Source organism: Tasmannia lanceolata, unplaced genomic scaffold, assembly GCF_043159265.1.
Source record: "Tasmannia lanceolata isolate RefF3 unplaced genomic scaffold, GAP_Taslan_0.1 ptg000008l, whole genome shotgun sequence".
Lineage (NCBI taxonomy): Eukaryota > Viridiplantae > Streptophyta > Magnoliopsida > Canellales > Winteraceae > Tasmannia > Tasmannia lanceolata.
The window spans coordinates 11,635,237-11,650,005 of NW_027518685.1; the positions used below are offsets into that span (position 1 = coordinate 11,635,237).

The window sequence follows — 14,769 nt, forward strand, 5'->3', positions numbered from 1 at the left end:
TAGGATCATCTGAAGGAAATGATTTTCTAGGTACAGCTACTTGCGCTTTGGCTCCACAAACAAACGGTTTGGATCATCCTACGAAGTGGGCTCCCCAGCTTATAGGAATGCGGGTCATAAGCCTATCTTATCCTTCTTAATATTCCATTTTCACTAATCGATTGGTTAGGATTGTTTGATTACTATAACTCTCTTCTACATTAGATCACTTGGATGGGCGGGTGCAGATCAATCCACATCTACTACATGTTGAGATCAATGGTAACGATAGATTTAAGGTCCCACATGGGAACATGTTTGTCCAATCTGACCGTTGAACTTGTAGAATATTATGATCAAAGGCTAGGATCATCCGATTAAGGTGCATTTAGCTGGAACTGACCCCACACATCGTCTACAAATAACCATATTCCCTTGGCACACGTATTTTGTAAGATCTTTCTTCTTATCCAGGTAAGTGTTAAATTTGCTATCGTTTTCCTTCTTCTTCTTCATATAATCGTAAATAAAGGTTTTCCAATCACTGTTTTCTAGGGTTTCTTCTCGTTCGAGTTCCGTTCCAAGATACGGCCAAAGAACAGACGATATCTACTTTCAAGTTGCCGATTCAAAGATCATCGGAGTGTTGGGACGAGAGCTAGGGTTTCAAGATTTCATTGCGAGTCTGTTTTTAGGCTTTTCTATTGTTCTATTCTATTTATTTTTTTAAGGATAAAATTATCAGCTTCAAAGCGTATATTGGGATGTATTCAGAGGGTAGATAATTTCTAGGGTTTTCTTTTCCCCTTTCTGTTTGTTCTTATATCTCTTGTAGAAGCAGCCTCTGCTCGAATTTAATGAATTTTTTGGATGATTAGAACCATCTGCACTAAGTAGTACTCTACAATCTTTATCTTTCCTCTTTTTTTTTTTTTTTTCTTATGTTTGTATTTTTTCTTCTTCTTATAGTTCTGTTGAAATTGAAATTGAAATCCCCTCTTGTTGATTCTTAGATACAAAGGGGAAATTTTTTGAATCGTCTGTAATCTGTGCGATAATAAATTATAAAAAAAACAAAAAAAAAACATATAATTCGAACGATTTAATGGGTAGCATCGGATTAAATCAACGGAATAACGGGCAATACCTAGGAGTTACTGAACCAATTTCTTTGGGCGGGCCTTCGGAATTCGATGTAATCAAAACGAAGGAACTTGAAAAGGTTGGTATTTAGTTTTGGCCATGTGTAATTATTATTGGGTTTTCCGTTCTTTCCTACTTTTTTGTTGTTGATTTTCACTGATAGTTGGTAGGATCAGTTTCTCGCAGACTCGGGATTGTATGAAAGTCAGGAAGAGGCTGTGAGCAGAGAAGAAGTGTTGGGCAGATTAGACCAGGTCGAGTTGCAGTGTTGGCTTTAATTTTATGGGTCTTTTTTTGGAAGTTTTGTTATTTTATTTCGTTTGATGCTATTGGAAATTTGTACAGATTTTGAAGACTTGGGTAAAAAAGGTTAGCCGGGCTAAGGGATTCAATGAGCAGCTTGTCCATGAAGCGAATGCTAAGATATTCACCTTTGGTTCTTATCGATTAGGGGTATGGATATCGTTCCATTATTTTTCCTTTTATTTCCACTTCAATTTACATATAGAACTGTTTGGTTTCTTTCTATGTTGCATCAGTACGAATACGAGTGTCGTCTCACCGAATCCTCAAAAAGAACGATTCGTGGATTTGCCAAAATATTTTAATCAATCCTCAAATTTTATTTTTTTTACATTATAATATGCTTATAACAAGTAATATATTTAAAATTTTAATATGTCAAGTATATATAATTCTTTATTTCCATTTAAGAAACTTACTATCGGGATGGGTAAAACTCAAAAGGTGCGGTAATTGTAAAGTTGTGGCAGTGGTATTTAGAAAAAACATATAAAAGAGATTTTGAAGTGTCTTAGAGAATCCTGCAGTATTGCGGCACGTATTCTTCGCTCATTTAGAAGAATCCATGTATTGTATCAGTCTTAGACTCTTAATTACAAGTCAAGTGGGCACTCGACTCAATCAGCGTTCCGGATTTTTCTTGAGTTAATTGGTCTTTGGCCAGGGACCGCCCAACCCCTATGATCTCCATTTTCATGGGAAGGTGGTTAGTTGGTTCTGTGAGGGAAGCTGCTGGTGGCTTTTTGAAGGGATTTGTGCTTACATGGTGGCTCTGGATTGGCTGATTGCTGATTTGTAGGGATTGCAGCTTTGTGATTGAGACATCTTAGCTTGGCAATTTGCTCTGAGTTTCTTGCCTAGTTTATGAGAGCACTGGTCATCTCAGTTTCTGTAGGCTATCTCAGCCTTTATAAATGCAACATGTCTGTCTACTTTGGCTTTGTTAGGTTAGAATGTGATGGTGGGATTCTCGCATGAGCTAGATCCTTGGTGTTCTGATGTGCACAGATGAGGCGGAGATATATAGTTGGTCATGAGAGGTCTTCTTGACATCAAATTCTGCTGTTTTCAGTTTGAAGGAGATGCTATCTGCATAGTAAGGGGGTTCAAGATGCCCTCCTTGCAGAATTGCAGTTATCTTTGACTAGGTTTTTCTGTGTCGTAACTTGTTTCTGAGTTTCGGGCAGGCGAGTCATGCCTAGAGAAGAATAGAGAGTTAAATTCTATCATCTACGGGCTTGCTAATCTTACCATTCATAAAAAAAAGGGGACTCGCTAATCTTGGAGTGACTGCTGGATTTTTCTTCTTAGTATTTGGAGGTTTTCTTTCTTTCTTTCTGTTTTTATTTTTATTAATTTCCTCTGAGCTGACACGAGGAATCTTGAGGAATACTAGATGTTGTAGCTATTGTCAAGGTGTCAGTAATTGGCTTATACTAGAACATGTGATGGCCCTTGCAAAGACATGGCTGTCATCTGGGCCAATCCTTTTTTTTAATAGGATGAGTTTATTAAGAAAAGAGAAAAAACTCCATGACCGGATGGTCAAGCTACACTAAAACAACAGAAGAAAAAGCAAAAGTTGGAAGGTGACCAAACATCTCCAATGACGCTTTATTATTCCTAATGAAGCAAGGTGATCTGACTAACTATTTCCCGGTCGAAAACATGCTGAAAAACTGTCATGAGCCTCAACTATGTCCAAAACCTCCTCAATGGCGTCAACGAATCTCCAAGGATAAGGAACACCATCTCTAATCCACAGGTCACGTTGAGGTAGTACCCCTTAATGGTGAGTGACTCCAACAAAGCCGATCCCACTTAGCAAAGCCTGTACCTTCCCATTAGAATCAATTATGGTCCTGAGTAGGCCCAACTAATCTCGGCCTCTGCACTGCAAAGGCAACCACTGACATATGGCCCAATCTTAATCACACCACATTTCCCTGGTAAGCTCCCTTTGGGAGTTGAATGGGATTTCGTGCAGTAAGACCCATTAATGGTTTTGGGTGCATGCTAATATTGCCGCTGAATGTTATACTGTGGCTCTTGACAACATCTTTTTCTTTGTAATTTTATCTGTTAATGTTTTTCTCTGACAGCTCTCATCTTTGTTGTAGTGTTGTGGTTATTTATGAGCTTCATATTTTTCTGTTTATATTCTAGGTACATGGCCCTGGTGCAGATATAGACACACTATGTGTGGGACCTAGACATGCAACACGAGAAGTAAGATAAAATCTTACCTCACTGGCCATTACTCTTACAATTGCTTTCTTTCTTTTACAAGTATGCGTGATGGAGTATAATAAATTTTCCAAACCTGATGGCAGGAAGATTTTTTCGTGGAACTTCATAAGATGTTGGCTGAGATGCCTGAAGTAACAGAATTGCACCCTGTGCCTGATGCTCATGTTCCCGTGATGAGATTCAAATTCAGTGGGGTTTCTATAGATCTTTTGTATGCTAAGTTGTCACTCTGGGTAATTCCTGAAGTAAGTCATGATTTTCTTTTATGGTCTTTATCATGGATACATGTTATGGGAAAATGCTAAACTTTTTGGGGCATGTAGTCAGTAACTTAGCTAATACACACTTCTTCCATTAGCCAGTAAAGTTGGATGTCATACTTGATGCATTGTATACCTTTTATTGAAAATCCCATAAATCTACAAGTTCTTGATCTATGTTCTCGTGTAGCGAGTAAGTTTACTTATATCACCATTTGACTTAACTTTCTTCCATTTTATGGATAATATGAGGATTTAGCCTAGGCGTGCCTCAATCGGTTTCTTTATGAACGATTTAAGTGTGACAATAGACATGCCTTAGGTTCTTATTTCCACATAATGTCCCAATTCACCATAAAACAATTTCTTTTGTCTGATAACATCCCAGGTGTTGATTTTACCATGGCCAGTTCACCATAAATCAGACTGACTAGGCACGGAGGCCAACCGCATGTTGGACTGACAATCAGACTGACTAGGCAAATGACTCCATCTAAGCAAATATTGTGACAAACGATGGAACAAAAAACAACTCTCTAGGATCTGGACCCCAAGCCCTACAATCCTTGATACCATCTGCAACAACCACACAATCGCTCTTTTGAAAGAACGACGACAGCCCCACTATCCCCACACTAACTCTCTACCCAATCTCTCAAAACAATCAGACACGAGGCACTCTTCTCACAAATGATTCTATAGAGGCTTGAAAACTAAAGGCAAAGAGGACTTTGACCCAACCGCACATCCTCCTAGAAACGGGGACACACCCGTACACATACATATAAAATTATTGACTACTAATCATAATTTGCAACAATGCAAATGTGTTATTCTTTTTAATAAATTAGTAAATCTTTGGATTAAACATGAGATAATCAAATAATAGTACATTCATCAATCTATCTAGTTCTCTTCACTTCAGTATTCCATATACAACGTGGAAGAGACCAGTAGAATACACTGATTATTATATTGGAAGAAGAGTTTGTATAGGATTTTAGGTTTATTTAGGAGATTACAACAAAAATTTGTTTAAAGAAGAGTTATTAATGAAGAAGAGGGTGAACACAGTATTCAATAAGAAAATTTTATTTCACACTTGACGTGGTACAAAAACGTGTTGACATGCCCACATTAAGTCTGACACTTTTATAGTATGTTTACAAGTTTCAAAAGGATTGTCTATAGTGTCGACTCGTGTGTCAACAATAAATTCAAAGTTTCAACTGAAATCATAGTGTTTAAGCTATGATTAGTCTCTTTGGAGTTGATCTATCTTGTGGCAAATTTTCCAGGACTCATGAATTTTTTCGAAACATAGTTTTTATACCATGCACGTGTTAGAGGTATAAGATGAAATCCAAGTAAACCATGATTGTCAATGCCGTTGTTGGAACATTCCGTTCCTGTGTAGAAACTGGAACAGAACTGTATTGGAACTTTGGAACGTACCAGCTTGTGTTCCAGTCACTTCTGGATATTCCGGACTGTTCCAATCATTCAGATTGTTCCCATTTGCCCTGTTCTATTCTGCCAGTTTTTCTGTTTTTTTAAAAATGTCTTTACCATTTCTCTAAGAAAAAGAAAAGTTAATTGCCCTTAATGCTCTGTTTGGTTGCCGGGTTTTTTTTTGTGCCTGGGAGTTTTGTGGGAGAGTAAGTTAAATTTTGGTCCCATCCCATGTTTGGTTGCCTTTTAGCACTAGGTTTATTTTAATCCCACTCTTGTAATGATTACTTGTGGGGTGAATTTTTTAATCCCACTTTTGTAATGATTGCCTTTTCATCCCATCCCAAGATAACCCCAGGAACCAAAATAAACTCAGGAACCAAAAATAAGCTTGAGAAGAATTTTTTTCTACCCAACAGTTCAAGCAACCAAACAAAGGTTTTTTTTTCTCCCACCATATCTCCCAGGGTATTTTTTTCTCCCACATAACCAAACATGGGATTTTTATTTTACCAGGATACTTCCAGGACTTTTTTTTTCCCCACCTATCTCCAAGGGTATTTTTTTCTCCCACATAACTCCCGGGAACAAAAAAAACCCGGCAACCAAACAGAGCATAAGGGAGTGGTGTCCATGGAAAGGTAAGGGTAAAATTCTGTGGCGAACTTCTTTTCTAGCTATCGTATGGGTTCTATGGAAGGAAAGAAATGCTAGGGTCTTCAAAGGATTCTCCAGGAGGCCCTCTTTCCTATTCAACAAAAAAGTTGCGCTTATTATCTCCTGGGTAAGACTCATTCACAGCTTTGCTTTTGTATCGGCCTTTGATTTGTGGCATGGTTGGGGGGTGATTTGCAATGGAGATAGGGGAAGCCCGAGGGTGGATCAAGTATGGGAGCCACCGGCACAGGGTTTCTTTAAGTTTAACTTTGACGGATCTAGTATGGGGAATCCAGGTCCATCCGGTATTGGAGGAGTATTAAGAGACTATCAAGGGAGTGTGATCTGGGCTTTCTCGGGTCCTATTGGGATGGCGGACGCGAATGAGGCAGAGGTTAGAGCGATTCACCATGGTATAAAATTCCTTGATGTTGACCTATCTAGGGTGGAGATTGAAGGTGATTCGAAAAATGTCATAAGATGGATTAATGGGTCACATTCTTCCCCATGGAGATTCACGGCTTTCTTTGACGAGATTCAAGACTTGATTGGAGGTTCTCGTCTACAAGCATATCATGTAAAAAGATCTGCAAACGGTATTGCAGATAAATTAGCCAAAGATGGAGTCTTTAGGGAGAGATTGGAACAGTTTGCCTATCTTCCTCCTTGAGTCTTAGTCTTTTTTGATTCCTGCTTCTTTTTAGTTTATCTTGTATTCCTCTCGGGACTTCCTCGGTCTCGTTCTTTAATATATTATCTATTCACCTTTCAAAAAAAAAATAAAAATTGCCCTCAAGGCCTATTCAGTTGAGAGGCCATATTTTAATTAAATGTGGGAGTTTAACAATAAATTGTTTGTTATGTGAATTATATAAATAATACTTGCAAATGTAGCTAATCCAAAGATGGGAATTCCTTTCTTTGCACATAATAATATTGAAGAACGTTGACCATAATAACTCAAATGGTGCATTGCGTATATTCATACATTTAAACACTCCTATACAGAATTTTAGATACTATGCACTTCGTGTGGGCCCATGGGTATGTACTGGATCTTCTTCAAGCATGTTATTATGTTGCAGGACTTGGATATTTCACAAGATTCAACCCTTCAGAATGCTGATGAACAGACTGTTCGTAGCCTCAATGGGTGCAGAGTTACTGATCAAATTCTACGTCTGGTGCCAAATATCCAGGTTTTTTTGCTATTCATTCTGAGTCGAGTCTGCGTGGAAACACACATGCGGAATGCATATCCACCTCTTTTTTTGGGCGACATAGGGTATCCCCACCCCATTTTAGGGCGGGACTAATCCCTGTGGAAATGCTGAAATGCATATGTACCTGTTTGCCTTCACAAATATAGGATCTGATTGTCTCAATTTTACCTGAATGCAGAACTTCCGAACAACCTTGAGATGCATGAGGTTATGGGCAAAACGTCGAGGTGTTTATTCAAATGTAGGTTGTGTTTGTAATATAGACGATTACTTCACATCTCCTGTTCTCTTTTCCGTTTAGTAGGTTTGGTTCTCTCTGTCATGTGCAGGTTGCAGGCTTTCTTGGCGGTATAAACTGGGCATTGCTTGTTGCTCGTATATGTCAGCTGTACCCAAATGCGCTGCCTAGTATGCTGGTTTCTCGCTTCTTTCGGGTTTACACCCAGTGGCACTGGCCAAACCCTGTGATGCTATGTGCTATTGAAGAGGGGTCTCTGGGACTTCCTGTTTGGGATCCAAGAAGAAATCCTCGAGACAGATCACATCGGATGCCTATAATCACGCCTGCATATCCTTGTATGAACTCTAGCTATAATGTATCATCAAGTACATTGCGTGTCATGACCGAACAATTCCAGCGAGGAAATGAAATCTGTGAGGTGCGTTTTACCTTCCAAGCATTTTTTTCCCTTTATGATTGCCAAAGTTTTGCTTAATGTAAAAACAAACCTTTCCCTTCTCCAAATAAAATATATGGCACATTGTTTTTGAATCTCTTTTCATCTTGCTAGGAATGCCGTTCTTGTGTCATGCAAGATTGGTTCTGGCTGGTAGATTGTTTCTAGTATATTCTTGGAAGACTTGTAGCTAATCTATTTTCATGGGTGGCACAATTCGTTGTCTTTATTAGAATTATTGATATGTTAGAAAATACAATTGACAAGAGAAGCTTAGATGCTAAATGTGTATGGATTCAGATTTGTCCCATTTGAGAATTATACCATCTAGATGAATGGTCTTGGATGTAGTCAGCTTAAACTATCTAATCTCTTCATAGATGGGGTCCATTGATATCAGATATGTCCCATTTGAGACTTATACCATCTAGATGAATGGTCTTGTATGTAGTCAACTTAAACTATCTAATCCCTTCATAGATGGGGTCCATTGATGTAAGATATAAGTTTCTTATCCTAATCTTTAGATTTGGGGACAAGCTTGTGGGGTCATATTGGTCAACTTGGTGGTTTCAAGTTATTTGTCTCTTTTCCTACATTTAAAATTTGGACACAAGCTTGTGGTCATGTTGGTCAATTTCGCCGTTGCTGTCTGGAGTAGTGACACACTTAGAGATTTGGCTGGTCAAAGGCACGAGGAAGCAGCTGACTCGGTTCTGACACCCGATTTGACTCTCAATTGTCTGAGTAGCCTGAGTAACTTAGTGCCTTGGCCAAATCTGACATGGATTTGATGCTTAGTGAGTTTGAATGAAGATGAATCCTGACCTAGAGATGCTCAGCAATCATCATCAAAGCTAAAAAATGATAAGTCTGAGAGAGATTCCCAAGGTCCATTGGGGATTTCATTTACCAAGGTCCATTGGGAGTTCATTTACCAAGGTCCAATTTTTTTTTCTCAAATTGATGTCATACAATGTGGTTCAATCCCAGCTTACTAATAAAAAAAATAATTGATGCCATGCAGAAGTTTTCAAGTACAATCCATACAATAGAAGTATGCTGGTTTTTGAGACTTAGTAACCATAAATGTTTTGATTTCACTAGCATTTTATTCTTTTGCTGGGTGACCATGCAATTTTATATTTTTGGCTGTTTATTGTTGAACATCTCGAATGCCTTTTCTAAATGCAAATCCTGATCAGACTACAAAGTAGTAAAAAAATAGAGCAGAAACACAGAACACGGCAAGATTTACATGATTCGTCAGTGTGCCTATATCCACGGAGAAGAGAAGATTTCTAACTATTTCTGAAATTAGGGTTACAACTGTGCTCTCTCACCACTCACAGCCTGAAACTGTAATTCTTTCACGTAACCGTAAAACCCAGGGAACCAATCTCCTACATGCTCTAGTGGTAGAGGCAATAAGTACTCTGTTGCATTGGGGTGTAGGGTTCAAGAATGGTACAGAAAGAAACAAAACCCTAAAATTCAGGGATCATAAATACTCAGTACAAATACCAAAAGTTCCCTCCAATAGCATGGTGAACCTAGTTGGAGTCAAGTGTGTAGTGCCACCCCGGTGATCACTCGCTAACATAATACAAGACATCTATTACAGCACCTTTCATTGTGGCTAATGTTACATTTTTATCTAATTGTGTTGGACTCTATTTCATTGCCGCTAGTATTAATATTGTTCCCAGGCCTAATTATTAGTTAATACCTGCAGGCGATGGAGATAAGCAAGGCTGACTGGAATACTCTTTTTGAGCCTTACCCTTTCTTTGAAGCGTACAAGAACTATCTGGAGATTGACATTACTGCAGAAAACAATGATGACCTAAGGAAATGGAAAGGCTGGGTCGAATCTCGACTTCGCACGCTCACATTGACGGTGAAGAGACTCTCTTTATTTCCATATGGTTTGCTTTGTCTCATATTCTTAGATTTTTTCTGACTCAACTGTTTTGGGTCCAAACCAGATAGAGCGGCACACCTTTGGCATGCTCCAGTGCCACCCACACCCATGTGACTTCTCGGACAAATCCAGACCGTTCCATTGCTGTTTTTTCATGGGTCTCCAACGAAAACAAGGGGTAACCATAAATGAAGGTGAACAATTTGATATAAGGGCAAGTGTAGAGGAGTTCAAACACACTGTTGTTGGTAAGTACACATTGTGGAAGCCCGGGATGGAGATCAAGGTTTCCCATATAAGGCGAAGGAATATTCCTCTTTTCGTCTTTCCTGGTGGTACTCGGCCTTCTCGTCCTACAAGAGTTGCAAGTGAATCAGTTTCAAAATCAAGAATCTCTAACTCGGTTCAAGCTGATAAATCACATGTAGCAGGAGACAATGATAAAGATGCAGATTTATCAGGCGAACCAAGAAAAAGAAAACGGGTTGAAGATAATGGAGAAAGTAACTCGGCAAATTCAAAGTGTTTAGCTGTTAGCGATGGAGGAACTGAAGGATCTAGCCTGCCCATTAAACTCCCTAGTATTGCTAGTTCATGCTCTAAAGAAGCCGAAGAGTTTGCGGCTAAATCACGTGAGAGAATGGCCGAAGGCGGTAAGAAGGATATAGATTTTAAGGAAGAAACATGCGAGAGAAAACAAGTTGTAGATAGTGAAGAAAATAACTCCGCAATTGCTTCAGATGGCAGTGTAGCCGCTGAGCCCAATAGACCCTCTGGCACTGCTATTTCAAGCTTTAAAGCAGAGGAGATTGCAATTGAGAAGATAACGTCTGCTACATCTATCAACAATGTAGCATTTCAAGATGAACTTGATGAGCTTGAAGAATATGGATCGGTAGATCAAGGTAAAGAATTAGCTGGGAACATGAATGGCAACCCCGTTGAATCACTTGCAGGGAATGGTGTAGTAGGATCACGTGCTAATTGCTTAAATGGGGGCTTGGAGGAGCTTGAGGTCTTGATTTCTAACCTTGTGATCTTTTTCCATATTAACATCATCCATTTCTAGCATTAATCTACATTTGAAAATAAATTTCTAGTGTTATTCTGTTCTTTTGCCGATCATATCATGTATCTCTCTTTATTATTTTTGCTAATACCTACTAATTCCATATATCATCTTTTTTACTGTTAATCCGTTCTTTTGCTGATCATTTTGTCTCCCTCTATTGTTTTTGCTAATATCTGGTAACACCGTACAATTTTTTTTTGCTAATACCTACTACTGCTACTACCAGCCTGTGAGTTAAGGACACATGTTGCACATAGAAAAATACCCGGCTGGACAATTTTCTTACACACATGAACACCATATAATGGTAAATGCTATCCCGTGTGTAGTGATTTTATTACCACCCACTGTTGCTCTATTTGGTAGTGATGGTTAATATTAACAAACTTGACCAGAGTTCAAGTCTTGAGCGGTACAAATATCCGAACATGTAGTATTTTATTCATGGAGCACGTTCTCCCCCCTGCACGATCTTTTTGTTTCATATTAAAAAAAGTAATTTGTTGACAGTAAAATGAAAGGAATATTTCTTATTGTAGTATTTTTTAATTGATTTCTAAATATATATGTGCGAAGTGTCCATGGAGGGTCCTTTTGTCCTTATGTAAATTGACTAATACTTGGCTATGAGACTCGATCCAAATCTTATCGAAGCCCAACACTCGGCAGTATCTTAGGCCGTCCAATATTGTAGTTGTGACATCTAATATTTATGAACATATGTTTACTTAGATATGGTGGAAATACTTATTGTACTCTATTTTATTAGGACTGCTCTTTCCCGATGTTTTTAATTTAGTAAAATAAGGTTTATCTTTCAAAACAAAAAAAAAATGTTAGAAATACTATACAATATCATATATAAATAGCTGTATTTTTTGCCATTAAAAAAAAAAAATCATATATAAATAGCAACTGTAAAGAAGGTATAGCGTCAGGCTTTACCCAATTGCTAGAGTTATTGAGATTAGAATTTTGTATTATACTTTTATATTAGCTAATCACAGTTGCATATTTGTGTGTCTAAGCCTGAAACTCCTGTTTTATTAATACCTAAATTTTGCACATTACCAAAACCCAAACACTTTTAGGGGAGGAGAACCCTAGATTACATTTGATGGTCTTTTTCGTTTATGCTACTTGAATCATGAACAAGATGATTCTTTTAATTCAGTTGGGTCTATGGACTGACACGACCCATCTTTCCTTTTGAACAAGCCTGCTGAACTGCCTGTCCCATTCTCTAATGGCGCCCCTGTGGCTTCATCCAAGACCCCGCCTAAGCTTCTTATCAGGTAATTGACCTATCCAATACTATGGGTTCTATTGTAAAATCTTTACCAAACTTTTCTATAAGATAATTTCTCTGTATTCTCTTCTGGTTGGCTGTAATTTCATGGCAGGTTGAATTTATCTTCTACAGCGAAAACACCCAGTACAAGTAGGTAAAAGTTTTTTCATGTCTCTGGTCCAGCAAAGACACAACTTTTGAGGATTTCCTTTTATCCTGTATGAAAATCATCGTCTTCTTTAACCTTATTCCCTACAAAGTCCCATTGAAAGATGGAAGCTTGTAATAATTTATAAGGAGATGATGTCTGTACTCTGTACTGCCTCCCTTTTTTGGGTAGATGCAATGGACTGTCATTTGGGTAGGACTGTGTTGCCCCCACATGAATGTATTTTCTACATGTACTAGTTATCTATGATGATTAAATATAAGATGGTGATGACCTGTGGCTTCACTTTATGACTCTTGAGTACCAAACTTGGCTTGGATTGGTTTATTTTCTCAGTTAGAATTGTTGAAACGGGTGCTGGGATGTGTTATGATACATAAAAATCACGTGATGCAATCAGGACTGTTCATTTGGTGGGCTCCATTCTGGATGGGCAAGATATCAAATGTCAAAATATTAACCATCTGATTGGCATTGGGGGACTTTTGTGGCTGTAGCGAACAGTGTACGATACCTGATCATATGAATGAATGAGGGCGTACTAAAATGGTGCAGTTGACTGACTAAACATGAATGAGGCCTAACAGATTTAAGGGTTAGGATGATCCGATCAAGATGGAGGATTGCTAGCTTCTCTGGGTGGAAACCTATTTAAGGGTTAGGATGATCCGATCAAGATGGAGGATTGCTAGCTTCTCTGTTGTAGATCAATTAAGCCTCTTTTAGGGTTCTGTCAATAGAGGCTGATAGGGTGAGGAAATCCAAGATTCTAAAATCAGAGTATACAAACTGCCCCTTAACGTCTAGAGAAATTTTAAGCCCCACCAGGAAAACCATTATCAATTGGAGTACTTAGGCATCATCTTTATGCCACAAATTTTTTTTTTTTTTTTTTCTATTTTTCGTGAGCCATGGCAATGGAACATTATGTCACTAATATTATTTTCTCTCTTTTTATGAGCAATGCTATGAAGACTGAGAGTACAACCGGGCAGGGGACCAAACAAATGGGTTCTCGCCACAATATCACAAGTCAGGGGCGGAGGCACATATAGCATGAGGGGAGCCCTTGAAGCTGATTTTCGCAAGGGCGCCCTTCATTCTATCATTCCTCTTACAAAATACAATACAAAACGAAAAATGCTACTGATCTTGGCACCACTCTGTTTTAATAATTGCACAACTTAGCTTTGTCTTTTCTTCTTTAATTGGCTTCTGAGAGCTTTTCTGGGAACTGTAATAACCTTTGACAGTTGTTTAAATTATAAAAGACAAGATGAGTTAGGGAAATTATCAAAACATGGTAGTGCTGATATTGGTGGCCAAAAAAATCAAATCGTTCCATACTGCTTCATATTTGTTTTAGTAGTGGGGAACGGTTTGTGGGTTCCTTCACTTCATCCAATTGGATTTTAACTACGCAGGGGTCACATGCCTTTTCTGATCCAACTAGGCAGGCAGTTTCCATCTGGATCAATCCTAATGATCCATTTTTGGATCAAACATGAGGGACTTGCATGTGCGGCTGAGATCGTTTATCTTGTAGACCATCAGGATTCAACCCATATATATTGTCCTTGTACCACGAGGGAAGGAGACCGATAAGTTGGATCGCCCTATTATCAAAACGAGAAATTATATGATGAAGGGCCATATAAATACGTACCCATCATCCCATCTTTGATATTTGATCCGACAGCAGCTCGATCACTTTTGGAGGAGCTGGTGTTGGATCAAATATCAAGGGTGATACTTCTGTCGTACCACGTACCTTTACGTGTTTATTTACGTGTTTATAAGGCCTTTCATCATATAATTTTGTCTATCAAAACATAGTCGTGTGGATATCAGTAGCTTTCTTATTTATCTCTTAAGGTTAATTAGGGATTCCGCTAATATATGTATTTAACTTGCCCCATTCAATTTGCTTATACTAACTATTTCGTTGCCGACATTGATTCCACTTGCTGGGATAGAGCTTATCTGCTGTTGATGTTTTATTCATTATCAGTTTGTCACTGGCTACTTAATTCTAGGTTGTGGGCTATGGCTTATCCAAGACTAGAAATATGGCCCATCCTCCAACTCTACAAGTTGACCAAGTGGCCAATGTTCCAATCAAATGGGTGAGAGCCAACACCAGAATTCTGGTCAAGTTGAGACCAAAGGAGCTAAATTCAGGAAAGGGTGATGGAATATAAAAAAGGATATATTGTTATACGATAGGCTTGAAACTGGGAAGTATATATTAAAGTAGGAACAATCATCAAAAGTTCAAAACTACGTCACATCATATTCACACTTCCTCTTTAGACAGATTCCTTGATCTCAGTACAATAATATCATAAGGAAAATCATATGGTAACCGA

At 38.4% G+C, this 14,769-nt stretch overlaps 1 protein-coding gene across 1 annotated transcript; it reads left to right on the forward strand.

The window, feature by feature from the left end:
- The first annotated feature begins 384 nt into the window (after positions 1 to 384).
- On the forward strand, positions 385 to 12,693 carry PAPS1 (poly(A) polymerase 1). The gene is made up of 13 exons (XM_077387878.1): positions 385 to 453; positions 535 to 1,201; positions 1,299 to 1,376; positions 1,468 to 1,575; positions 3,592 to 3,654; positions 3,759 to 3,920; positions 7,130 to 7,243; positions 7,446 to 7,508; positions 7,597 to 7,926; positions 9,680 to 9,844; positions 9,933 to 10,883; positions 12,159 to 12,235; positions 12,344 to 12,693. Exons 2-13 carry the CDS (start codon positions 1,085 to 1,087, stop codon positions 12,387 to 12,389), a joined length of 2,274 nt encoding a protein of 757 aa, XP_077243993.1. The 5' UTR covers positions 385 to 453; positions 535 to 1,084; the 3' UTR covers positions 12,390 to 12,693.
- The last annotated feature ends 2,076 nt before the right edge of the window (positions 12,694 to 14,769 follow it).

Bases quoted from the DNA above. Each gene is read 5' to 3' on its own strand.
- PAPS1 (XM_077387878.1), top strand. From the start codon at position 1,085: ATGGGTAGCATCGGATTAAATCAACGGAATAACGGGCAATACCTAGGA. The intron at 3,655-3,758 runs GTAAGATAAAAT...ACCTGATGGCAG, and splicing joins CTAGACATGCAACACGAGAA to GAAGATTTTTTCGTGGAACT. The intron at 7,927-9,679 runs GTGCGTTTTACC...TAATACCTGCAG, and splicing joins GAGGAAATGAAATCTGTGAG to GCGATGGAGATAAGCAAGGC.